General features: G+C 42.8%; 1 protein-coding gene across 4 annotated transcripts in view; it reads left to right on the top strand.

Annotated features, from left to right (window-relative positions):
• Nucleotides 1-27,518, top strand: part of Klhl3 (kelch like family member 3) — a 107,129-nt gene that overhangs the window by 20,699 nt on the left and 58,912 nt on the right. For 2 of the 4 annotated variants that reach the window (XM_015488591.2, XM_048792276.1), the window contains 2 exons: nucleotides 14,510-14,631; nucleotides 22,279-22,441. In XM_015488591.2, the coding sequence (XP_015344077.2) occupies nucleotides 14,510-14,631; nucleotides 22,279-22,441 (285 nt within the window). Of the gene's footprint in view, nucleotides 1-4,088; nucleotides 4,196-14,509; nucleotides 14,632-18,105; nucleotides 18,200-22,278; nucleotides 22,442-27,518 lie in introns of those variants that run through there. The other 2 variants (XM_048792275.1, XM_048792277.1) reach the window with 2 other exon arrangements.

The following is a 27,518-nucleotide window of genomic DNA, read 5'->3' as shown; positions in this document are numbered from 1 at the left end:
CCAGTGTACTTTAGTAGTTACCCACTCCCACTTCTTCCCCTGTCTTCATCCCTTTCCCACTTTAGCTCCAGGCAACTACTAGTCTACTTTCTGTCTCTATAGATTGACCTATTTTAGAATCATTCCACATGTAGTCTTTTATGTTTACCTTCCTTTCACTGAGCATAATGATTTTTAGGGTTCATCCATGTTGTAGCATATCTCAGCTCTTATTCCTTTTTATTGCTGAATAATATTTCATTATATAGACACAGCACTTTTGGCAATATTGAATAATTCTTCTTCAAACATTCACGTACATGTTTCTGTGTGGATATATGTTTTCATTTCTCTGGAGTATATATTTAGGAGAGGGATTTACGGGGTCATATGGTTATGTTTAACCTTTGCAGGAAATGCCAGACTACTTTCCAAAACAGCTGTACCATTTCCATTTCATAAGCAGTGAATGAAGATTTTAATTTCTCCAATTCCTCTCTTAACACTCATTATTATCTGTTTTTTTTTTATTATAGCCATCCTAGTGGGTGTGAGATGATATCTTATTATTGTTTTGATTTGCGTTTCTTTGGTGACTCATGATATTGAAAATGAGTTAATGTGCATATGAACAATTTCTATATCTTATTTTGAGAAAAGTCTATTCAGCTCCATTGCTCAATTTCCTAAAAAAAATTGGATTATTTTTATGTTTTTTATTGAGTTCCCAGAGTTTGGATTTTTGTGTTCTAGATAAAACCCCAGTATCAGATAGATGATTTGTAAAAAGTTGTTCTCATTTTGTGAATTGGCTTCTTGTATTCCTGATGGTGTCCTTTGAAAAGTACAAATGTTTTAAACTTAGATGTCTGTCATTTTTTTCTTTGTTGTTTGTTTTTGGTGTCATTTAAGAAAACATTGCCTTTCCTGAAATCATGGGCTTTACTCCTGTGTTTTTTTCCTAAGAGCTTTATAGTTGTAGCTCTTACACTTAGGTCTTTGATCATTGTAAATTAATTCTTACATATAGTAGGCGGTAGGGATCCAACTTGATTCTTTTACCTATTGATAACCAATTATCCCAGCCCATTTCCCAGTTAAAGTTCTTGGTGCCCTTGTAAAAGAATCAAAATCAATTTCTGGACTCTCAATTCTGTTCTTTTGATATGTATAGTTATCTTTATGCTCGTTCTACATTGTCTTTTTTGCTGGCTGTCCCCCCATACACACACACACACACACACACACACACACACACCCAAACACATGTGCACACGCATACTTTTTCAAAAATAGAATCAGGGTCTTACTCTATTGCCCAGGCTGTCCTCATACTTGTGATCCTCATGACTCAGACTCCTTAGTAGCCTGGACTGTAGGCATGCATCACTTCACTGTGCTTGGCCTTCATCCTCTTACCCATCTCCCATCTTTGGACTCCAGATCTGCTTACTTGATAACCCTACTTAGATGCCCAATAGACAACTCACATTTATCATGTCCAAAACTTCTATTCTTAAAGAAAATACCTTGTGGGAATAAAGAAGAAAAAGAATAAACTAATATTTGCCAAGTATTGACTGTTAGTACTGTGCATTATGTCTTTTATGATATATCTCAATTCTGTGATACTCTGGAGATGGTGTAACTCTCCTATGCTAGAGAGCAGTGGGACAGAGGCTTGAATTTCAGTTAGTTCAATTCTAATACCTGAGCACCTTCCTAACAGCTACACTATACTTTTCTACAAATGGTAAAGCATATAGTCCACTTTTCTCTCCTTAAGATTGTTCTTTGGAGTAGTATCATAGCTCAGAAAAAAATGAAAGGAATCCATAGGATTTTTGATAAGTGAAACAGAACTGCTTGTGAGCCTTGTAGTGCTTTGGTACTGCCTTTTCCCTACCTTCAGGGAAAGCTTACCTTGACTTTTCGGCAAATTTCTCTTGACCATTTACCCAGGTAGATTTATTTGGCCTTGAGTTTTGTTTTCCACCTGTTGGAACTGCTCTCTTTCATTTATTTAACTGGATCATCTCTATTCCCCATTCCTTCTTATCTCTTTCTCATTTGTTCACAAATTATCAGCCTTTTTGGATATATGCAATAAATTTCATTCTGACATTTGCTTGTTTGCTTCTAGCACTGAAAATTTGACTCTTTTTTGTTTCTCTTTAAAATATTGGTATCTAAAAAATTATTATTATTCATAAATAGAAGTAACTATAGCAACTATAAATAGCAGTAACTAAAGTCTCCTAAAATCCTTAATAGAAGTGAAAGTATCCAAGGTTTGTCTATTCATGTTGGGTATATAGTTTTTACAATAGTTTTGACCAGACTTAAAAACAGCCTGTTCTCAGGTGACTTTCTGCCACTCCGTTTTATTTCTGTGGTATGTGTCCTAAGGGCTACTAAGACAGGTGCGAAAGCTGTGGCAAGCTTATTTGTTCATGTTCTCATAGGGGCAGCATCAGTTGTGTTCCTGTTTGTGCTGATGTATTCTGATAAGGTTGGTGTGTGAGGTCTGCTGCCCACTGTGGGGTGAGGTCCCAACTCCTAGGTTTTACCTCTTGGTTCCTGCAGGTCTTACCTTCATAGAAGCCTACCACTGGTACTTTACGCCATGTGGTGAACATTTCCTGACCACCTGTTGTGTTGGAAGCCCATTGTTTTCTGTCTTTTCCCATTCTGAGTGTCAGCCACTTGTGAGGCATCATGGTCGAGTGGGAAAAGCACTATTTCTGGAGTCGAGAATTGGCCTTCTCAGGCATCTCTTCACTTCTCTGGGCTTCATAGACCACACGACCTCTCAGGGCATTGCAGCTCCAGCTGTCTCAGGCTTTATGATCACAATTCTCTAAGTGAACCTGTCTTAATAGTTGACAGTGGCTTAATGTACTAGACCTGAGATGGCAAATATGTAGTTTCTCTTCCATCTGCCAAGCATGGCAGACTCATTAACTGGTTTCAGCATCCTCACATAAAACCCAGACATGACTTTAGATTTTTTGTACCAGTATATGTGTGCTAAACAACCACTACCAGTGAATCATGGTTGAGATGTGTTTGTTGTCCTGGTCTTCCCTCCTATCTGTAGTGCTTTCATCTAAAGGAGGCACTAGTAGGATTAGGTACCATAGAATGAGTTCTAGGGCTGAGATATGTGCATGAAAATGCTGTCTCCACTTTCTATACTCCCTTTCTGTGGGACCTTGGGAAAGTTACTTAATTTCTCTGGGCCTCAGTGTCCTCATTTTTTATGTGGAAAATAACAATTAGCCCCATGTCATCATGTTGTAGAGAGGAATAAATGAACTAATATGTGTTAAAAATGCTTAGAACAGTTCCTGGCACATACAACTCAATAAATGTTATCCATTATATTAATTATAGACATGATAACAACTTGGAAGGCTGATAAAGGAAAAATTCTTGGTTTGACAGGGTCTTATGGCTCCCTGTCAATCTTTAAATATCCATCTGTCTATGAATATGAGTTGATTCCCATTTATTCATTCACTTATCCAGAAAAATGCAGGGTAAAGCTTTACCTTGACAGTTGTAGTGATTGGAGCTTGCAAAGGGTCTTCAGTTATGTGTGTGCAGGTAGAGGGCTCTTGGTTATAGTGTTAAATCTGGATGTGAAGAGACATGCTGGAATCTGGCTTGCCTCTTACAGTTTTGCATGTGGGTGAACCCTCTGGGAGTTGTTAGCACTCAGTCTTGCTGGTGGCACACTTGGTGGTGTGCTCGTGTACCTCAGCATTCAGTCATTCACTAGCAGCCTGAGGTACTGCCACTGCTTTCTGAGCCTTTGTCCCCCTAATTCTCAGTCAGAGCTGATGGTATTGGGAACAGAGAGTGAAGATCAATGAAGCAGCCTGACTTACAGCCACAGAGTAGTTGGATATCTTTTGTGGAAGATTTATCAAATACTTGAATGAAGGAGCCCATCCCTTTGCTTAACTCAAGATAGGGCAAATTTCTATGGCTACTTCATGTGGCAAACCAGTGTGAAGTCTGGGTGGGAGAAAACAATATCCTGGTATGATGTGGGTAGGTGTTCGTGCTGTGATCCATCCTGTCCCTTCACTGGTGTCTTGCAGTAAGCAGCTGTTGTGTGACGTGATGATTGTGGCAGAAGATGTGGAAATAGAAGCCCACCGTGTGGTCCTGGCAGCCTGCAGTCCCTACTTCTGTGCGATGTTCACAGGTATGGTGAGGGGCACACAATAACCTATGGTGTGGGGCTGCTGCCCCCCTGGGAGGACATTGATAGTGGTGGCACAAGGGGAGGGAGGAATGAGAAGGTTGTGAAGCTTACTGTGAGGAGTTTCCCTTTCTCAGCTTTGTACCATAGAGAACTTCTGGAATCAAAGTCTCAACCAAGCCAGCTGGACATGTAGACCCTTGACCACTACGAGGAAGAGAGGTGGAATCGTGTAGTCCATTAGTTCTCAAGCTTCAGCATGCACCAAAATTAGGGAGCTTGTTAACAGTGCAGTCCTAGGTTCATTGCCAGGCCTTCTGGTCTCCCATTTTGCATGAGGGACACTGAGGCTGAGTGAGGGGAAGGGACTTGCCCAATGTCATACAGTGAATGAATGGGACTTGGATTCTTGACACCTGGCCTAGTGCTCTATCATTGGACCCACATCTTGTTCTTCCCTAGCCTTTCCTTCCGGGCAAGCACCTGGGGTCTCCTCTAGCCTTTATAGAGGTATGGAATAGATTTGAAGAAATGATGGTGGGGATTGGTATTGAGACATAAGAATGATCAAAATCTAGCATAGTTTCAGCACCTTTGCCAACTCCCCAGGGATCCGCTTCCTGGGAACATGTAGGAAAGGATCACATTTTACACTTAAAACTCTGGGCTGAATTTCTTGAAATCCACAGGCTTCCCATCTGTAGTTCCTCATAGCACCTCCCCTGAATCAGATACATGCAGTGCTGTATAAATCACTGCTGATAGAAGGAGGCCATCAGAGCTCAAAGGACCCTCTGACTTGGTCAGGTGTGCCTATCTCATGTTTTCCAAGAACCATTTTCCTGCTCTGAATGTAGTGACCATCACTCTGCATTCTATTTCTCTGGTCTGTTTCCTGGTGTAACACTCTCTTTGGAATGATCACAATCTCAGTTTCAACGTTTTTATTTCCTTTTTACCCCTTTCCTTCATCCATCTCTTTCTAAAATAATTTGTCTTGTCGCCAACAGTTATTTAGGTGAAACATTAATGAATAGCTATGCCAATATAGCTCTTTTTGTGTGTGTGTGGTTTGAAAGTCCAGTATTGAGAGAAACCTGTTTGGAATTGCAGTGAATTGTAGTGTTGGCTTTGCTTTTGACTGATGAACTTGTTTCTAGGGTAGATGAAATGCCTTAGAAAAGATAAAGTGATTTTAGAAATTGGGAGAACACATGCTTCTGGAGCAGGTCTTGGATTCTAGTAATTGAAGGGAGACTGCAAGAGAAGAAAGCTAGTCTCATATAATGCCCAGCTCAATCCTTCCCTCGGGTCTGGTTACCATCCATTGTTCCATCCACTCATTCATCCTTCCACCCATCCATCCATTTGCCCATCCTTGAAAACACTATCCACATATGTAGATTACAGGAAAAGATCAGAAAATGTTAGCAAGCAAAAGTAAAAATAAATAAATAAAAAATTACATGTATTACATCTCCTAGGTAAGATTATGGTTTATATCCTTTCATATTTTATATTTATAAAATGCATATACAAAATCATTTTTCAATATAAGTAAGTTCATTTTACATGTACAGTTGAAATGTCTTTTTTGATAGGTATAATTTTTAAAATTGCTATTCATTTTCCAAGTGTTTTTCTTGCCTCTTTGCCCATGTAGCTCCTATTTGTCTTTCATTACCCCACAAGCATCCCTTCCTCAGGAGGGCCTTCCATGACCCCTCAGACTAGGTTAAATCCCTTTGTTACTTACTTCCAATGTACCTTATACTACTACTCTCTAGTATTATTACTAATCTCAATATCTGATTTCCCTGATCAATTATAAGCTCTATGAGGCTAAGAATTGTACTTTCTTAACGGATGCAACTTTATTGCCTACTGTAGTCTTCCATGCAATATGTGATTAATAAAAATGTTTAATTGAAATTGGCATTATATTATGAATGTCTTCCCATCCTAATTTCAATGACTTTGTAAGATTCCATCATGTGTATCCTAATAGAAAATTCATCTCTTCATTTGTTGGAAATTATAATCTTAATATTTTCCTATTGTAAATAATGCTCTAATGGGCATCCTTGCATCTTAATCTTCATTTTGATTATTTCCTTATAATAGATCCCTAGAACAGGAAATACTTGGTTAAAGGCCATGCATATTTGAAGAGCTGTAAGATGTGTCACCTGCCCTTCAGCTGTTCCAGCCTGTACTCCCATCAGCACTAAATGAGATTTGTATATTCTTGAGGCCCCTTGGCTTTGCTTAAAATTTGGTATTAAATAGATATGAAAAACATTGCAAAATTTTGTTCTAATTATCAGATTTGGCTTTGGAATGCATAAAGTTCATTGTGAAAAGGCCCAGCCGACTCTTGTTAAATCTATTTCCATCAGCATGTTTAGGGCCCAAAGAAAATACACATGGTTTTATTCTAACTAAGTTGTATGATTTTGATCTTTTAGTCAGGCTTAGGTGTTTTTATGTGTATATTTTTTGTCCTTTGAGTTCATGTTGTCCAAATTTCCTGTGGTGGTTCCAAATACCAGCTCCACACTCCTTGACCATGTCCTGTCCACATGGAATACAAATGGTGAAACTGAGTGCCTCTCCAGAGAGTGTTCAAATCCAGCCAGTGTGTAAGAAGATCTGAGATGGGCAGTCACCTTACCTGCCCTCCGTTCCTTTCAGGATAACATGGGTAGTGTGTATGCTGCCTACCTTTGTCCTGTAAGTATGGAATACTTACAGCTTTTCCACTCTCCCCATCTAGTATCTCCATTCCAGGGGATGCAATTTTCCTATAGAATGGGCTAGTCAATATTTTTTTTCTTACCAGAGATTGAACTGATTCTTATCATATTGACTGAGTCATATCTTCAGTCTCCCCCACCTTTTTTTTTTTTTTTTGATTATGGACCTTTATTTAGTTTATTTATTTATATGTAGTGCTGAGAATCGAACTCAGTGCCTCAAACATGCTAGGCAAGTGCTCTACCACTGGGCTGCAATCCCAGCCCTCTTTAGCCCTTTTTTATATTCTATTTAGAGACCCCTGAGTTGCTTAGGGCCTTGTTAAGTTGTTGAGGCTGGCCTTGAACTCACAATCCTCCTGCCTCAGCCTCCTGAGCTGCTGGGATTACAGGCATGCACCACTGCACCTGGCTACTGGACTAGTCAATTTTATCATGCCTTTTACTCTGGGCTCTCTATGCACTATAGTATTTGCACTCCATACTAGTCTCTGACATGTCATCCCCATTTTTTGGTGTTAAAGGAACTAAGGTCTAAAGAATATCGGGTTTCAGGGTCTTACATCCATTATTAAGGCTCAAAGATGTTTGGGGTTAATCCCACATGAAGACCTGGGAGTGTTATGTCCCACACTCTTCTGATTCTTTTGTACCATATACAGTATTGATTTCAATGAGTCATGATCCAGTTTATATTAGATTTAGCCTGATGTTCAACTCATTCCTTTGAACATATGAGTAGAAATAGGGAGAAGAGGTCAGGAGTGTGCTGGGGTTTTAGAGGCAAGGGGGTTAGAATTCGAGTGGACACCAGTCATTCACAAAGTAGAACAACAAGGGCCTGGCTCTGTTATCCCTAGGCATGCACTTATTCCATAGAACATTTGTTTTACCCTTTCTGCCTGCCAGACCCTCCCAGGCCCCAGATCATGGCCTGTGCCTGTGTCCTGGGTGATTGTGTGGTTTGTCAGTGCCTTTAAAGAACCTCATATCATAGGGAATTCAGCAAAATCTAAGATAGACAACAGGGCATAGAGGGAAGGAGAACTAGGGAGCCGAGTCCTTTCTTAGGGCCTGGAGGTAGTAGAAGTAGAAGATAGACTCTGGTTTCTGAGAGCTTTGCCTCTATTGAGTCAGAGATTGGACAGAATATTTCATTAAATGCTGGAGGTACCAGAGTAATGTGGTACTCCAATAATAACTAATGGCCTCACCTTCCATGTGACTATCTTCTTGAGTCAGTCACCTTTGAACAAATGACAATGATGTAGGGTTTCTTCTTCCTATCCTTGAAATATCACATCAAAGTCAGACATCCTTTTCTGGCTTAGAAGACTCAGAATGGGGACTGAGAAATACAATACAATAGTTATGTCTAATAATGTAACTTATTATTAGATAATAATAAGGTATCTACCATATCATTGTCTTGATGTAGAAATGGCTTTTTAAGCAGTGATTTGGATTGTGGTTCCACAGAGGCCTTTTTATTGCCTAGGAATGGAGACTGCCATTTATCTTCAGCATCTCCCCATTAAGTTGCACCTGGTTTGACTGAGATGGCTTAGGGTAGACTTGTGTGAGCTTAGAGCTCAGCCTTAAAATACACATCATCATGGGAGGTCACTATTGCTAAGGAATGTTTTATGAATGTTAACAGGAAGTGATATAGAGGCCTTTTTGCTAAGGATTTAACACTAAAGTGCTGATGCCACCTTGCTTTGGGAGATAGCATGGTATCTTGGAGAGGGCTTTGGAGCCACAATGACCTGGCTTCCAATTCTATTCTCAGCACTGAACCGAGGAACTCACTCACCCTCTTTGGTCCTCAGTTTTCTTATCTGTGAGACTGGAGTAAGAATAGCCAGAGAGCAAATATAGGTAATGGGTTTAAGGCACCCAGCACAGAATAGGTACTTTATGCAGTTTACTCTTATTTGTAGAGCAATTCATCATTTCCAAAGCACTTATACATTTTAAGGGGTAGCTATGAAACTCACCATCCTGATGGTGTTTAGGATTCATATGAAATGTTTATGTGGCTACATAGGTGTTTCCTTCTGCCACTAGCTGGGCAGAGAGACCTGGGCAGGTGGAGGAGGTCTGAGATTCCAAGGAAGGTGGGTGATGAGGTGATACCTACCACTGTGGCTCTGCAGGATCCTGCTGTCCCAACTTTCTCTCTTTGTCTCATTTAGCCCAGAAAATAAGGCAGGGCAGGGAATGTCCTTATTTCACAGGAAACAGAGGTCAGACTTGTGCAGTCAAATGGTCCAGACCTCTGATTTGCAGGAGAATTGGCTTGGATGCAAGGAGAGGGCAGAGCATTTCTTTCTCATATGTGAGATTAACACTTGACATAGGCCTTAATGCTCAGCTCTATCCAAACTCAGAGATTAGGACATAGATGGATGAGGATTAGGGAGAAGACAGTTCAATATCATTTTAACATACGTGAAGGATCATTGTGCAAAAGATAAGGTTCGCCTGTTTTCTTTCTACCTACCATACAAGATTAGAAATTGCAGCATAGAGGAGCCAAATTGGGAATGAGAAAGAATTCTATAATGTAAGAACTCTTGAGTGCACCTTTTTCTTCTCTTTGAGGACATCCAGTTTTGTAGGGGGGCTGGTGGCTTAGCTTTGGTTCTTTAGAGAGACCTGCCAGCCAATCTACCATTGTTTTCCCATTCTCAGGGCTTCATTTATTTAATAATAGCATTGAGTTTATACCAGTGACCTAGATGATGAGTCAGTGATTTTTTTTCCTCTAGATTTCTTGAATTTTCTGTGATGGTAAAATATTTTTTCCTTTTACTCCTCAAGTTGAGCCTCTTCCTTCTTGCTCCTCTTTGGCAAATTTTCACCTATAAAGATCTCAGTTGTACACATGGTATGCTTGCTAGGATCTAGGATTAAGACTTGAACACTTGTACCTGATAGAGGTGTGGAATTTTTTTAATTGGTTCTTTTTAGTTATACATGACTGTAGCATTCATCTTGATAGGTGTGGAATTATTTGCTCTCCTGGGATCTCTTTGGTTCTTAGAGGACCCTAAGGTAGGGTCCAAGAATTTAAAGAAATTTAAGACACTGTCCCTTAGACCAGGCCATAGCATCTTCTACTTGATATTCTTCCGCAGTCTTCCAGTTGTTTAACCTGCTTCCATTTCTGTTTGTCCATCCCAACTCATTTTCCACATGTAGTTATAGTAGTCTCCCTCAAATAGCAATCTGATATATCCCTCACCTCCTAAAACCTGTCAGGGGCTTCCAGTTACCTTTGAGATGAAGTCTGAACTCCTTAGCATGGGCTGCAGGACCCTCAGTTGGTCCAGACCCTGCTTCTGTCTCCAGCTTTGTTTCACTCTCCCTCCTTTTGCAAGCTGTGCTCCAGCTAAACTGAACTTCTTATGGCTCCCAGCAGGCCTTGTTCTTTCTTACTTCCAGACCTTTCCATATACTATTCTCTTAGGAGTGCTTTTCCCTCATTCTCACTTCTCTCCTGAATAATTGTCACTCCTCCAGAGCAGTTGTTCTTAACCACTGTGAATCAATCCAATGAGAACAATGGATTCTCCCTAGAAAAGCAGGCATGTGCTCCCGTGTGCTTATCACTTTGCACACAGCTTTAGGATGCAGGAATCCCTTACTGAAGAACTTTTCAAGCAGAATCTCCTATTCTTGCATTTGACACTCTTTGTAGTTGTTGAGTACTTGTCTCTTCTCTGCTAGACAGGTTCATGAGGGCAGGGTGAGGACTTGGTCATCTTTGTGTCCTCTGGGCCTAGCATAGTGCTTAGCTCACGGAGGCACATTTGATATATGCTTGCTGAATGAATGAACCAGTCTTACCCTGAGTGGATCTTGTTCTGTTTGGAGAAAATGATTTAGAGAACATGTATATTTACATACAATAAGTGGAAGATGGCAAGTGCTAAAAGGATATGCAGCTGATGTACATCTTTGAAAGTTCAGATCCTGAGATAGCTGCTAGGGCCCCTTGTGAAGAACTAGCAGAGCAGGGCTCTTGTATTAACGTTAGAGATGGAAAAAACTTATGGAATGCATGTTCTCTTTTCTAGAAATATTTTGTCAAACTGTTAGATGTGGGTGAAGAAGCAAAAATGATCAAGCCCTTGATGGTTTCTACCCCTCAGGAGGTATTGAAGCCCATGGACTTGAGATGTCAAGAGAAAACCTCCCTTCTTACTTTTTTTTCCTCTGACTCCAACAATAATTTTCTGAGTGCTTATTTTATGCCAAACACTTTATTACATGTTGAGGATATCTTTACTAATAAGCCTGGCAAGGTCCTGGCCCTTTAGGTTCTTGATTGAAATATATTAAGTGCTACCTTGTCTCCAGAATTTGGAACGATGCTTTGAATTTGGGAATATGTTTATTAAGGTCATGGTTAGGGTCATATTTAAATTATAGAGGGGTTATTAGAAATGACTCAGGATACAGAGTTAGGCCCGACTTCCAATCCCAGCCCTGCTCCCTACTATCTACATGCAAATACATCTTAAAGTGCCAGTTCTATAATTTGTCAAGTGGCAGCAATTATCATCCACCTTCAGGGTTTGTTGGGAGAATTCAATGAAATAATGTGCATGAACCCTTAGTAGAGGGGATGGTACACAGTAGTGACTATAACTATTCCCATTTTTAGGGCCTGTTTAAACTGAAATCTTAATTTGGTGTAATTGTTTTTGCTGATTCACAAGAAACAATAATATTGGATTCTATAAGTCTGTGTGACCTATACCAGTCTCTAAGAGAGCTTTCTTAGAAGATAACTATCATTCAAATCCCTAGTTTTTCTTTTATGGTGTCATTTTTTTGGGCAGCTTTCAAAATTTTAGATGCTTAATGTAGAAAATGAAAAATTTCAGAGTTATGCAAAGAAGCAAGAAAAAGTCCATGTAAGTCCCACTGTTCAGAAAACAGAGTGCTAATCTTTTGTGGAGTATGAAAACCTGTTAAGAGTCTGGTAAAAATGATCTGTCTTGGGCTGGAGTTGTAACTCAGAGATAGAGTACTTGCCTCGCAAGTGTGAGGCACTGGGTTTGATCCTAGCACCACATAAAAACAAATAAAGGCATTGAGACCATGTACAACTAAAAAAAAACAAAAAAAATTTTAAATGATCCATCTTCCTTTCAGAAAAAAACAAAATACCTTTGTGTATGTATACAAATATTTTATACAATTTCAGGAGTTTCCCTTTGTTTACCTCAAAGTTATAAACCCCTAACCTGACCCCCAAGCACAAATTCCACCCCAGAAAACAATCAGCCCAGGTTCCAGTAGCACTCTTATAGGAGGGCTTCCCAGCCTCTTGGTTCTTATAGTCAGCCTGCTGCTTTTTTTCAGTATCATTTTTTAAGTCTAAGATCTTAAACCAAGAATTAGCTCTTTTTGATTATCTTTTGCAGTATATTTACCAATTGGACCCTCTTTAATGAACTACTTTTTTTTTTTAAGTTGTAGATGGACACAATACCTTTATTTATCTATTTATTTTTATGTGGTGCTGAGGATTAAACCCAGGGTCTCACACATGCTAGGTGAGTGCTCTACCACTGAGCCACAACCCCAGCCCTTTAATGAACTTCTTATTAGCTGTTGAGAGAGAGAGAGAGAGAGTGAGAATTTAACCACTGATTTCTTTGTCTATGCTTGTTTTTGTTTGTGTGTCTCAGCATAAATTTGAGAGATTGCAAACCTAGCTTATGGGTGTAGGAGGAATCTACCATCTTTTCCTGTTTCCTCTTCATCCTGCACCAGGGCTCATTGTGCTGGGACCTTTTTCACTGGTTTCCATAGCAGTTAGAGAAGAGAGAACAAAGTAGAAAGAGGGTCTCTGGTCCTCCTGGTCTGGCAGTGAAGGCAGTGGGCAGGATTTGGAAATCACTCCTGCTGTCCACTTGCCTCCCTGTTCCAGAGTCACTCATATCTAGAACTGTGTCAGAGGAACCGTGTGCAGTCCGAGCAGCTTGGAGGTGGGTGTCTGCAACCCACATGCTGTACTGTACTTTATTTTCTTGGCTTCAGTTCCTTGAATTCCACAGTAAACATTGGTTGAAAACAACTGCCCAGGCTGTTTTACCACTCATGTTAGGGCTTCTGAATGACTTGTTTTTTGCAGTCAGGTTGTCCTTTATTTCATGTGCTGTCTGTTTCCTTCTGAAATCAGCACTTGCTGGAGGAAACTGGCACTAGGGAAACCTAAGTGCTGTCTTTATAGTGCAGGCAGGAATGTGCTGCTGCTGCTACAACCCTCGTTCATAGCCCTGTATCCTTTATTTCTTGTTTTATTATCAGGGCCTCCCAACTGTTCTCCCTGGGTCGATCCAGCTTCCTCCCTGCTTCCAAAATTTCATTCAGAAATAGCCATCTGTTGATGTCATTCCCCTGTTTAAAACCTCTCAGTGGTGCTGGCCTCTGGATGAAGTCCAAGTTCATTTGCACAACTTGTAGGGCTCTGCAAGTCCTGCCCTCAACCACCTCTTGAGCTTCCTTCTTCGCACCATGACCCGTGTGCAGCCACAGCAGCTTCTCACCATTCCCCAGATGTATCCTTCTGGTATTTTCTTCCCTGTACACATATGGGTCCCATATCCTACTCATCCTTCCTCACCATGGCTGCCTGTGGAACTCCTCCTTATCCTCTAATGCCCAGCTCAATTGTGATCCCCTACTGCCTCTCTGGAGTTCCCAGGTGGGGTTTGTTGCACTCTCTCCATATTTCTGGGATTTAGGATAGCATAGTGGTTATAAATGTGGGCTCTTAAATCAGACTCCCTGGTGTTCACCCCATCCTGGTCCCTTCCTACATGTGTGACCAAGGGCAAGATGAACTACCTTCCCTCCTGTGTCTCATTTTCTTTTCGTGTAAAATGGGGATAATATTAATAAGCCCAGTAGGTGGTTCTGTGGATTGAAGGAGGCAACAATTTAAAGTAGGGTTTCATTAGCACTCAACAAGTGTTATTTTTTTCTTGTCATTTTGGTACTTTGTACTTACCTTTGCTGAGTTCTTATTCTTTTTTTTTTTTAATTTAGTTGTAGAACACAATACCTTTATTTATTTATTTATTTTTATGTGGTGCTGAGGATTGAACCCAGGGCCTCACATGTGCTAAGCAAGCACTCTACCACTGAGCCACCACCTCAGCCCCAAGTTCTTATTCTTTTATAAATCTTTTTATGTATCTCTTACTAGAACCTGTGCTCTTGGAGCACAGGTGCAGGTTTTGTTCATGGCCCTATGTGCACAAGTTTATAGTAAACATTGGTTGAATGAGCTACTGCACATTGATTTGCCTTCACACTAAAAGTAGGGGATGCTTAAGAAGGGGTTTGTGGGTGGTCAGAGACTCAAGGCTATGTGGCCTTCCCATCAGTGGCTTACAATCTCTGCCTCAGTTCCTTCTGCTTCGAAGAGCTCAGGCCCTGTTTTCCTATTTCCATGACAAGGCAGGAGGCCTCTTAGAAGTTAACGATACCATAGGTGCTAGATTTGTGTCCTTTTTGTTCTTGTTGTGAACTGCAGGTGACATGTCTGAGAGTAAAGCCAAGAAGATTGAAATCAAGGATGTGGATGGGCATACGCTTAGGAAGCTGATTGATTACATCTATACTGCAGAAATTGAGGTGACCGAAGAGAATGTGCAGGTGAGCCTATCAGTGAATTGCATGCTTGGGACCTGCCTTTTTCTAGCATTGTTTCATTTAACCCTCACAACTCAGGGGTCACTGAAGAAGAAACCAATACCGCAGAGAGACTAGGTGCCTTCCTGGGTCATATGGCCAGTAGGTGGGCCAGCTGGCCCCTAAACTCCTGCCTGGCTGGCATGGGCAGCCATGTTCTTAACCACTAAGCCAGGATAACTCTGGGCTCTGGGAGTGAAGAATTTTTAAAGTGTTTTTTTTTTTTTTTTTGTAGTTGGACACAATACCTTTGTTTATTTATTTATATGTGGTGCTGAGGATTGAACCCAGTGCCTCACATGTGCTAGGCAAGCGCTCTACAAGCCACATTGAGCCACAATCCCAGCCTTTGGGAGTGAAGAATTTTTAATTCATGTTGATTCAGTATCTCATGAAGGAAGAATCAGAAGTTTGGGTGACCTCTCTTATCTCCAGGTCATCTTCCATCTCATAGGAAAGATTTTTCTGTTTTTTTTTTTTTTTTAGCATAAAACTTCATATTTACTTGAAGCTGAAACCTCTGTAGTGACAAAAATAAAAAATACCTATTTCCCTTTTCCAGAATATCACCCCGTATTCCAAGATCTATGTATTTGAGAGGCTGAATTGAAAATTGTTTATTCTCTCAGTTCAATCCAAATGTTTGAGTTCCCATTATCTGCCATGCATTTTGTTTAGCTCCTGTGGTAACAGCAATGAACAGGGCTGATCCTATTGCCTGCCCTTAGGGAGTTTGCAGTTCAAGGGTGAAGAAGGCATTCAGCAACGAAGCACACCAATAATGTCTGTGCACAAATTGTGATAAGTCCTTTGAAGGAAAAGAACATGTCCCAGTGAGAGAGAATCAGGGAGCTGCATTTGGATGGAGGAGGGGATCTTGGAAAGTTGGTTTCAGGACATAAGCTTTAAGCTGGGGCTATAGCATGAGTTGGGTGTTAGGTCCGTGTGATGAAGCATGCTCACCGGGGTCAGGGTGAAGGTCAGCAGAGCATCTGAAGTGCAATGCATTGAGTCTTGCAGAGCCTGCCTTGTCTCTGGCCCCTGAGATCATCTTCTGGGTGATAACAATTTCTATATCCATTTGGCTTAATCCTCCCCCTCCCTTTTTTAGTGGAAGTGTATTTTATGTGTGCTGGAATGCACAGCCACCCTGTTTTGTTATTTGTCTTTCCTGTCCAGAGTAGAATGGGCAGTGCAGTGGTTATATGCTGGGTTCAGTGAGAGTCCAGACAGCTGAATGAGTTTTGGCCAGTAACAGTAAGTGCAAAATAATTTTAGTATCAGATGATTAGAGGGGAGGTCATAGAGCTATATGATTAGAACCTGTTTTCTTCTCTATTCGTCATTATTTAATAACTTTTTCCCTGTAGAGTATAAAGTATTTACAAATTTGGATAATTAGAAGACGTTCTGTTCTATATTGTTATTGCCTGCTTAGGTAATAAGGCAATAATAGCAATAAGGTAATAATAGTCGTAAGGTAATAAGTAATAATAACTAAGGTATAAATAAGTAAAAAGTAACGAGGTAATAATTGGTAGTAAAGTAATAAGGTGATGTTTTTTGATCTAACCCGGTGTCTCTCTCTAAATTGGCTTAAATGAGTATTTTAAGATAGAGAAGCAGCCAGCCCAGCCAGAGGTCTTGGGAGAAAATGGCTTCATCACTGCTCTGTGAAGTACTTTGTGGGGAGGGAAAGTGAAGATATGAGCTCAGACAACTGGTAGAAATAGGGGCGAGGTGGGACTGGAGTAGCAGGTGCTTTCCCCCTGCAGGATGTCTGTTTCCTCATCTATAAAGTGAGGGCCTGGCTCTGTGACCTCTGGCCAGAGAAGGCATTCATGTTGCCTATCTCCTACCAGAGCTTCTCCAGTACCCCCACTGTGTCTCACGGATTCAGTTTTCTCATCTGCAGAGCAGGAATCACAATAGTCAGTGAGTTATAGACTGCCTGTGTTCAAATCCTAGCTTTGCCATTTTCTATCTGTGTGGCCCTAGCAAGTTGCTTAACCTCTCGGTGCCTCAGTGTTTTTATCTCTAATATGGGCATAATTATAGTGTAAGGATTAAATGTATTGATGTAGGTAAAGCACTTAGAACAGTGCCTGACACATGGTAAACAATAAATGTTGGCTATTGTTATCTAAAATGTGGAGGTGCTCATGGAGTCACGTAAGTGTAGAAGGATTTGCCTGATTTCTCCTCTGCCTGAGGGCTGATGAGGACTGAAAGGGAAGAGCTAGAGAGGGTGTAGGCACCATGATAAGGCATGGGAGTTACGGATTAACCTGATCTGGCCTGGAAGTGGCTGGGAATTGTCCCAAGCAGAGGATAGTTTGGGATACCTCCTGCTCTGGGTGTGCCTGGAATGCTTGGCAAGGACAGAGGCCAAGGGCAGCTGCCAGCTGCTGCTCTGAGGCAAAGGCCCTTTAAAGGAGCTGCTAAATAGTTAGGTGGAGGGGAAGCATGCTGTAGAAGGCACCGGGGAAGGGGCTGTGTCCGTCCCTCTCCTTCCTTGTGGCCTGTTGTAGAGTCTCATCTTACTCCTTTATTTGGTCAGTCATTCGAAACATGTCTTCTGAGCTCCTGCCCTGTGCTAGCAGACAGGGTGGGCAAAGAGGGTGCCATGACAGGCTGCTTCCCAAGGAGCAGCTGGGCTGCAGGTGGAAACAGATGGCTGAACAGTGGGTGTCCTCCAGCACGGTGGGGTGGGGGTCAAGGTGGGCTGCCCAGAAAGCAGGAGACAGTCTTTGCTGCCCTGATGAGGGCCGTCAGGTCACATCTAACTGAGGAAATACCAAATATTTGGGCCGAATCTTGAAAGAAGCCTGAGTGGCTAGACCTACCTGTGACCCACTGGCCTGTGACCCCCAGGGCCTGCTGTCTTCATCTATAAGTGTGGAGTGGGGCGGGAGGCAGCATGTGCAAGGCTCCGTGGAGAGGCACCACGTGGGACTATAGGGGAACTGTCATTTGGAATCAGTGCAATGTATAGTAAAACTATTCCTTTTTCTTTTCTTCCTCACTCTAAACTATGGTAAAGTCAGGGATGACCTTGAGGAAAAACAAAACAAGAAAGGTTGAGGAGAGAGTCCGGATCAAAATGTAGATTCCTCATCATGCTCTTACATTTCTGCTGAGGCAGCTGCTTACCCATTGTCTACAGAGACATAATTTGTTGAGGATTTGTGCACTGAGGAGATGAGCATGAAGTCCCAGGGGCTCTTACTGTGTCAGATTTGGGTCTTGGTTTAATGACCATGGGAGCCACACTTTGTCTCTTCCAAGCTACAAATTTCTTGGAGAGATTTTGAGTTGTCTTTCTGGGGCAGAGGTCACAACAATCCTAACTGATGCTTATTAATATTCATTATAAGCCAGGTAGATGAAAGTCACAACTAATATGACCCATCTTATACAGTTGAAGGAGCTGATGCACAGAGAGGGAAGTGACCTGCTACAGTCACAGAGGGAATAAGTGGTGCAGTGGGGAGCTGAACCTGGCTCTCTCCTACTATGTTCTGCAGCTGTGGTGAGCTCACATCTTTGCTAAATGAATGAACCTTGGCTTCTGCTCATAATGATTAATCATAATAAAATCTGATAACTGAGCACTGTCTTTGTACCAAGCACTATGTTCACTGTTTAAATGAATTGCCTCATTTGATCCTCACAAGCATTTAAAGCAGTACCATTATTATCTTTACTCTCCTGTTGAAGAGACAGAGAGGTTAAGTAATTTGTCCTCAGTTACATGGTTGGTAAGTGGAGAAGGCAAAATTCCAAGTGACCCTTGTAATGTCAGTGCTGTTCTGTCCACTGTCCTGTTCATCTGTGCACCCCTACTCTCTTCCATTCTTTCTTCTTTCTCTCAACAGGTTTCAATTTAGCACTGTTTCTGTGCCAGCCCACTCCATGGCCGGCCTAGAGACCCTGGTGGCCCTGTCACCTCCCCCTGTGCCTGGCCCCTGCCTCCCTGTAGTTACAGCAGTAGGTGCTTTCTGAGGCAGGGCATTTCCTTTTGTTTTTGCTAAAGGAAACAAACTCTGTGACGGGATATCCTCTGCTGTGTTTTCATGTTATCCGAGGGAGAGAAAAAACAAAACTGGGCCTGCACGTGAAAAATGGAGGGTTGACCATTTGCAGGCTGAAGGGGAACCCAAAGGCTCTTTGCTGAGGGCGACTCGAGTGCCCGTCCTCCCAGACATAATGCAGAGGCAGCAATAGGCGAGCAAGAAACATTTTGACTTGGGGTACTCCTCCATCTTTATGGGTGGTTCCAGCTTCCTCTCCCTAGGAAGAGGAAGTACTGACTAGTGATGCCACCAGGGCAGTCTCACTCCAAGCTGAGTGCCTGAGCTGGTCTCATGTTCATGACCTTGTTCCTGCTGTCACTCGAGGAAGAAGTGTTTGACAAGAGAAGAGGAAATCCTCTGGAAGCCACCTGATGTCAAAGCAGGGAACTCGAGAGTCACCTCATGGATATTTTGCTAGGTGGCGATTTGCCTTGCGTTTGTGCCCAGACCCCAGAGCTCTGTCTAATTGGGCCCCACTGTACCCTCAAGATGCAGTGGTGAACCTCCTGGCCTCCGAATCATCCCCCTCAGCATTCTGACTTTCTTGACTTTTCTTCATGCCCTCTTGTATGAAGTGAAGAAAGAAAAGGGCCTTTGACTCACCGCTGATCGCAGTGAAAGATCAAAGAGAGGGATTTGAGCAATCAGAGAAGCCACAAGCCCTGTTCATTTTAGGAAGCCTGTTCAGGAATGCTTTTGGAGGGAGCGGACCCAACATGATGGGTGTTGTGGAGAGGTGGGAAGCCTCACAATTTTTGCCCAGTAAGTGGGTTTTGTGACCAGAAAGGAAAATGAAAGCTATGTGGGTAGCTGTATCCAGGGATGTTTTAAAAACTGAAAGTGTAGGGGCTGGGGATGTGGCTCAAGCAGTAGCGTGCTTGCCTGGCATGTGTGGGGCACTGGGTTCAATCCTCAGCACCACATAAAAATAAAATAAAGATGTTGTGTCCACTGAAAACTAAAAAATAAATATTTAAAAATTCTCCTCTCTCTCTCTCTTAAAAAAAAAAAAAAAACCTGAAAGTGTAACCTAAGGAGTGTGTTCAGGAAACATTTATTATTGTATTTCTCAGGCTGGTTGTCTCATGACAACCTGAGAATTTGAGCACCTCAAGCTACTGTGTTCCTGGTGAAGAAGAAGAGAAAGGGGAGGGAGTGTGTTGCTGGCTTGATCTTGCTGGGACTTGTCAGGGAGTGCATGACTCTGGGGGTAGACTGGACTCTCAGGTATCCTTGGACTTCCTGGTTACCCCAGCCTAGGGCAGGCAAGTGTTGCAGTTTGACTACAACTGAGCCATCTCCTGAGACGTGTGACTTGTGTTAAAACTGGCAAGGCCCCAGGAAAGTCAGGATGATGACTTGTTGACCTACAGTCTTAACTGCAGGCTTTGTCACCGGTGCTTGGTCAGGGTGTGCCATGGAGGTCATCTGGGAACTTGGAACAGGGCTTTCCATTCCTGGTGTGTATTCGGCAAGAATGGTTAATAGATCTCCATTTAACCAGCAGGCAGAGACTAATCTGGTCTTGGGATCAAGCTAAACCCAGGCTGAGCAAGCTCACAGGTTAATTGAGTTTCCTAGTTTATGGCTGCTTGGGGGGCTGGTGACTGCCTACTGGGGATAGAGGTGGGGGAAGTGGTTAGATTTGCATCCTGGCTGTGTTCACTTATGTCTGAAACTCTCCGGCTAGGGTGATTTTTATCTTTTTTTCTTCCCCAGGAATTAATCAGTGAGCCACAAAATACCAAGGACATGGAGCTAATTTATTGCTTTCCACTGGGGACATAGGCAAGTGGAGGAGGGGAGAAGGAGCGGGTTTTCTCAAACTCAGCTGTGGTGAGGGGGACTTTTAGCTGTTAGGAGGCAGAGCCCTCCTTGTTGACAGTAGACACTGGTAGTGGGGGCCTTGGTGATTACTCACATGGGCAGGGATGATAAAGGGGGGACTGATTCTCCCAGTTTTAGCACTGAGAGTCTTGGGAAACCCTGCAGTCCTGGGAAAACCAGGACAATTGATTACCCTCATGAAGGGACAAGTCCTAAGAGTGGGGGCATTACGTGTGCACTTATAGGTAATGAGAGGCAGAGCTGAGGGCACAGAGCTGTTTTGGGAGAAAGTCAGGGTCCAGAATCTAAATCATTTAAAGACTTTCATGGTGCCCAGAGTAAAGAGCAAATGATCTGCAGACTGTGTCTTTCTGGGCAAGCCTTGTGGATGGGAACAGCTGGAGTCTGGCTGCTCTCAGTCACTCTGAGAGCAAGGGCCTAGGACGAGGGGATTGTTTTAGTGTGAGTGGATGCTGGGGGTAGGAGGAGGGGTCCATAAACTAAGCAGCCATCAAATTATTCTGCTCCATAATTTTTTTTCTAAATTTCTTTTTAGAAATCATATATGTTCCTCTGATGGGGGGTAGGCCAGGGGAGCAGAGCTAGATGGAGTAGGACTTTGGCCTTCATCCTTATTTTGATCCAGAGGGCAGACTTCAGCAGCTGTAGGGAAATCCTAGGGAAGCTTGACTGAGGCTGGCAGTCTGAGCCTGTTCCAGCCAGTCTTCCCTGACTGCTCGGAAAAACACATGCACATACACCTGAGCAAGAACTGCTTCTGTCTTGTAGGATGCGGTGTAAATATTCATGTGTCTTGTGACCTTTTGAAAGAAAACTCGCTCTCTAAGAATGTATCCAGAGATAGACTTCACATTCTATCTGCTGGATAGGAGGATAAATATGCCTGAGTCCTGAGGGATTTGGGGGTGAGCCTCTTATTCCAGTAGATATAAGCTCCATGACAGTAGGATCTGGTTTGTTTTGTTTACCATGGAACTTTAGAGCCTAGACCAGTGCACAGCACACAGAGGCTCAGCAGCTAAGTAGTGAGAGAGCTAGCGAGCAGCTCAAGTCCTTTCTGAATGCGTAGGGCAATGGTTCTCACACTTGGCTGTCCGTTAGAAGCTCCTGGAGAGCTTTAGCAACATCTCAATGCCCAGGCCATACCCAATGCCTATAAGTTGGAATCTTTGGAAGTGACATCTACACATGAGTATTAAACTCCAGTGTTACAGTTTGACTACAACTGAGGAATCTCCTGGGATGTGTGACTTGTGCTAAAACTGGCAAGGTACCAGGAAAGTCAGGATGATTTGTTGACTCAGTCTTAATTCCAAGATTTATCTGAGAACAAGTGCCATACCGTGTGTGTGTCACGTGTGGCTTTATTACTTTAAGCATGATTCATGAACCAGTAGCTACAAGCATTACCTGGGTTTCTGTTAGAAATATGAGCTCTTAGGTCCCACTCTAGACCTACTGAGTCAGAATCTGATCCGAATAAGATCCCACTGCAGTGTGTCTTGGGGATAGAGAATCCCCTGGTGCTTTGGGTTGATGAAATGAAGAGAGCAGTGGGAAATAATGCTGGGAAGTTTGGACCTAATAGGCAGTGTCGAGCCATGAATAGATCTTGAGCTTGGGAACATGATTGGAATAGTTCCTGCCAGTGGGATATCATGTCTTAGAATATCACCTTCTCTTGTAGGTGCTGCTCCCAGCAGCCAGCTTGCTGCAGCTCATGGATGTTCGGCAGAACTGCTGTGACTTCCTGCAGTCTCAGTTGCATCCCACCAATTGCCTGGGCATCCGTGCATTTGCAGATGTGCACACCTGCACCGACCTTCTGCAGCAGGCCAATGCCTATGCAGGTAACCGGGAACTGGAACACTGCACCTCCTCTGTGGGCTTGTGGATTTAATCTCCTGGCCTGCCGTGGACTCCTCAAAGATTATGAGAAGTGGTCTCTGCTGTGAAGCAGCTCTGATTTAGTTAGGAGACAAAGCACAGGTGGGAAGGTAATTAGCAACAGGTACATTTAGCTCATTGCCAAGTGGAATATGATTAATTGCTAGATGGGTGGTATAGTAGAGGAAGGAGATCTGAGAAGTCTTTGGGGCACAATAAATTGAGCTAAGTGTTGAAAGAGATCTTTTGTTGTTATTGATGACGATTTTAATTTTGGTCATGATTTTAATTTTACTGCATGTTCTGTAAACATGAAGTTAAAAGTCAGATACTGTTTGTTGCTAGCCTTCTATTGATAAACACATCCCCTGCTCTTCCTTTCCACACTATCTTGCTTTCTAGGCTACTCACTTTCAGTCCTAACAACTAAAATGCAGGTTCTGACTCAGCTAAAACCTGCTTCATCTGCTATCTACCTCCATTGATCTAAGCAGTTTGTTCCTACCATTAATTTTTGGTTTGTTGACTTTAGAAATTATGTGTTGACTTCTGCACAAAAATCCCACTGGGCTTTCTAAACCTTATCCTTGTCCACACACTCACCTGCTCTTCATTATTTGACAGTCATTCCCACAAATGAACCAAGTCATGTATTAATTTTTAATCAGAAAATTCTTTATTTTCCTTCAAATTAGACAGGAAGCTAGTAATTGTGTTTTTCTTGTGCATGTCAGTGCTACAACCTCTATCTAGTTTTTGTCAGATACAACTGAACAATCCTCAGTCTGATAATGTATTGATTCCATTTTAGTTTTCTGGGAGACATTCTCCCTGCTAGAGCTTGTCATTCCGTTATTTTAATGGGACCCTGGAGGGAATAGAGATGAACTGAAAATTCAGCCCACCATGTTTAGCAGGACAGAAATCTTCATTACCATTTTTTTTTTTTAAGCTAAAGGAAAGATCATAAGGGACCTGGGAAACAGGTCCCCACATTTTTTTGATAGATTCACTTTTGGCTGCCTCCTGTCCTTGCAATAAAAAGGTTCATTTTACCCACTCCCCAGACAAACTCTGTTCTATGCCTCCTGTCCAGCAGTGTGTGGCAGGGAGCTGAGGACCAGCTGGATGCCCACCTGTAGCTCCCTGTGGTTCATGAGGTAATTAGTGTGTGCTGTGTCTCTCGGCATCCTCTTGTTTTCTCACCAAACCCCTGACTCCAGGAGACTGCACAGATTCTCATTTTGCCCTGAGTCTGTGAGGGCACAGATAGGACTGGTTGTTAAGATGGGCTTGGTGGTTATGACATTTGTAAGGACATTCCCTAGTAGCCTCACTTCTGAATCCTGTTGCCTCTTGCCAGTCTGAACCTTGACTCTCCTGTTCCTCTGCTGTCCCTCTTGTGCTGTCCTTTCCCTTGCATTTCCCCACCAGACTTCTGCCTTTTCTCAGGTCCCCCTTTCTCTTCAGAGTGATGGTTCCCCAGCTCAACCTCTGCAGAGGCCACTTTCTTGATGGATATGCTCTGGCTTTTCTCCAGCAGGAGTTGAGAGCTTGGCCACAGCTGTTTGCTTGTGTGGTGGCAAAGAAGGAGTGCTTAGGTGCCAGGAATTCTGTGGCTCCTCCTTTGTCTCCCTCACCAGCCCTTTCCTTCTGCCCAGTGTGTGCATGGATCCGTGCACATGCAGCACATGTTCCATCCTTCTGTAGTTGGCTGATAGGATTGTCTGAGGTTTAGCGAATGTGGTGAACTCTAACCTTTAACAAAGGCTCCCAGGCTCATGTGGCTTGGCTTTTCCCCTCTTTCAACATCTATGTTCTCCCTTTGCCCTTTTTTTCTATCTGGTGGTGCAAATGCATCTGTGGGAGGGAGGGGAGGATGCAGTTAGGACCATGTCCACCATCATTGTGTTTCCTGGTGCTGATGCTGTCATAGTGTTTGGGTTCGGGCAGCATTGAGGGTGCATGTGCATGTGCAGATACCCCGATGGATTCTCTTTAGCTAGCATTTGATGAGCTCTCGCTTTGGGTCATATCCTGTGTGAAGCATTTTATGGGCATTACTTTGTTTAATTCACAGAACAGCTGAGGAAACCACAGAGAGGTAAAATAACATGAAGCCATATAGCTAGCAGGGACAGAAGTGGAATTCAAACCCAGACAGTTACTCCAGAGCTGACATTTGTACTACCACTGTCTACAGTTTCCAGGCCCCATTTGGACGTAAGAGACCTTGTGAGTCAATGAGTGAGGAGTGCAGGTGGCTGGAGATGGCATTTTCCATTAGAAGTGTGTGCCTGGAAACCTGTGCCATGTAGTCACCAGATTCCAAGGACAGACAGCGTAGACAGACACCCAGCTGTCTGCTAGACACAGGGTGTCTAGTCATTTTGGAGTAGGGAAGCATCATGTGGGCGTCTCCTTGTCTTCCTGGTTGGGCTGTTTCCTCCCCACACATGTTGCCTGTTGCCTCACTGCAGGAGGGAGCCGTCTCACTTTCCCTGGCTCAGTCATTATCATCCTCAGGCTGAGGGCTTCCTCCCTGTGTACAGGCCCATGACCATCTCCCGGATGGCTTTCTTTGCAGCCCTCAGCTGTGCACACGAAGGAGGTTATGTAATGGGATGGTGCAGAAGTTAAGACAATGATGAGAAGAAATTAGAAGTGAAGGGCAGGAAGCCTGTAGTGTCTAAAAAGAAAGTAGAATGTGTTATGTGTGCCTACCCCTTGCAGTGATGTGGCTCTGCTTTGTTTTCTTGGTCTTGCACACTGGTGTTTAAATGGGGCCTGGTGCTCTTTACCATTGCTGCTTCTTGAGAGGGACTGGCTGCTTTGTCCCTTCATAAAGGTAGGCACCCACAAGAGACAGTGTTGTTCTGCCCAGTGATCACTGGTCTCCTGGGCCCTGACTTTTGTTAGGTGTTTCAAGCCAACAGATTGTAAGGCGACCATCTAATGCTTTGGAGCTAATTGACCCTGGGCTCCTTTTCTCCTCTATGATGGGTGTAGTCCATTCTGTCCTGTTTCTAGGATGGTTTGGAGATAGGGGCAAGGAGGAGAGGCCGAGCAGACACCCTGGGCTGGGCTCTGCAGTCCTCCTGCCAGCCTCCTCGTTTGCACTGAGAGTCTCAAAGCCGAGTCTAGGCTAGAAAGCAGGAGTCCTTGAGCTACCTCCACTAGTGCTGCAAGCCACACACAATTTGGGGATGGAGGATCATTTCCAAGGATTTCTGCCTTTGGTTTCTTTTTCTCCAGATGCCCCAGGCAAATATGTCCTTACTGCTTCCTCATCCTCCCCAGGCTCTGGCCAGCTGGGCTGTGCCTTCACTTGTCTGCCTGTTCCTTTTCCAGTGAAAGATTTCTTTTTCTGTTATTATTGCTGCTATTCTACTTAAATACAAAACCCATCCCTGATCAGTACAGAAAAAAGTGGATAGGCAAAAAAGAACATGAAAAGCACCACCATCTACCCAAAAAGAGCCACGGCCAACACCTTGATGTATATCTTTCTGAGGCCTTCTGGATCTTTCTCATTGTATATGTGTGTTTTCCAGCTTAAAAAAAATCCTTAGCCGTTACCCATGTTGGCAGATACATTTCTTTACCATTGTTTTAAAACTTTAGAGAATGTAGTCAGTAAAAGCAACTTACACTTGTGCAAACAGTACATACATAAAAGAGCAAAGTCCATCTTCTAGGCCCTCTCTTTGAAGAGGACAAAGGGAATATATTAGGTCGCCATATAAAATTTGTATATTATGATTTTTTTTTAATTGACATAAATAGAATCATTCTGTACTCATTGTGTTTTTGTTTGACTAAAAACAAAGTCTTGGAATTGTTTCCAGATCCTTGTGGATGGCTGAATCTTATTATAATTTTTTATCTGCTGTATCATGTGGATGAAGTATAATTTATTTAACTAGTCCTCTGTCGATGGACACTAATGTTTTCAATTTTTTCTTATAGAAAATGCTTCAGTGAGAATTCTAATGATAATTTGGAATATATTTGCTAGTACTCCTTTAGGGATGCCGCTTTGATAATATTAATTGTTGGACCAAAGAGAATGTGCATTTTTAAACATTCTGATGGAGTTGGGGATGTATTCAGTGTAGAACACTTAGCTGGCATGCACAGCATCCTGGGTTCCATCCCTGGTACCACATAAATGAATGAATTTATAGGTATTGCCAAATTTCTCTCTCAGTAAAACAAAGGAACCTTATTTTTAAGGCCAGTTCTGGCTTTCTGAGAAGTCTTCAGCCTCCCTGGTGAGAGCAGGACTTTGGGAGGGGGCTGGAGCACCTTCCTTTCTCTAGGAGGCTGTTTGGGTCCCTGACTCCTGAAGTCCCTTCTGCTTCCTGTAAATCTGGTTTCCCTCTTAGAGAAATACCCCTAGGTTTTTACTATGATATTTGTTCTGTGGTGGAAAAGAGTGGGGTCCACATTTAGAGGCTGCCTGTTCAGATTCCTGCTCCCAAGTGACACTCTCCTAGTCCTCCTGTGTAGCTGGTAGCTGGGAAAGGGACCCTAGTATCTTATGCAGCCTATTTCTTATATATCATTATTGTTGTTTCCAAGGACTGCTTAATTTTTAACCTCAGAGGCCAGGGCCCAGGTTATTGTTATTTGGCCATGCACTGGGCTATCAGCAGAGCTGGTGGGGAGGGATGTTAATGGGACTTCATTAATGAGATGGCAATTAAAATTCTTTGAACATGTTGTTTACATCAGTCTGCCAAAGTTGAGCTGAAACCCTCCAGCCACAGGATGGAAAAGCCATTGGATTTCACGTGCTCATGGAGAGAAATGGGCTCCTCCCCCACCAAATTGATTGAGTCATTTGAGACCTTGGAATGAAGTAATTAAATTAAGGGCTGTAGGAAAGTTTGGCAAAGCATTTTAAAGTCATTGACCTCTGACTCACTGAGGATCTTCTTATAAAACTGCTGCCCCCAACTTGGCATCAAGAAGTGGTGGTGGTGGTGGTGGTGGTGGTGGTGGTGGGAGGTTTTACCATTTTTGAACACTTGCTGG

This window comes from Marmota marmota, unplaced genomic scaffold (genome assembly GCF_001458135.2).
Source record: "Marmota marmota marmota unplaced genomic scaffold, marMar, whole genome shotgun sequence".
NCBI classification, from domain to species: Eukaryota; Metazoa; Chordata; class Mammalia; order Rodentia; family Sciuridae; genus Marmota; species Marmota marmota.
This window is presented reverse-complemented; position numbering and strand designations above follow the sequence as displayed.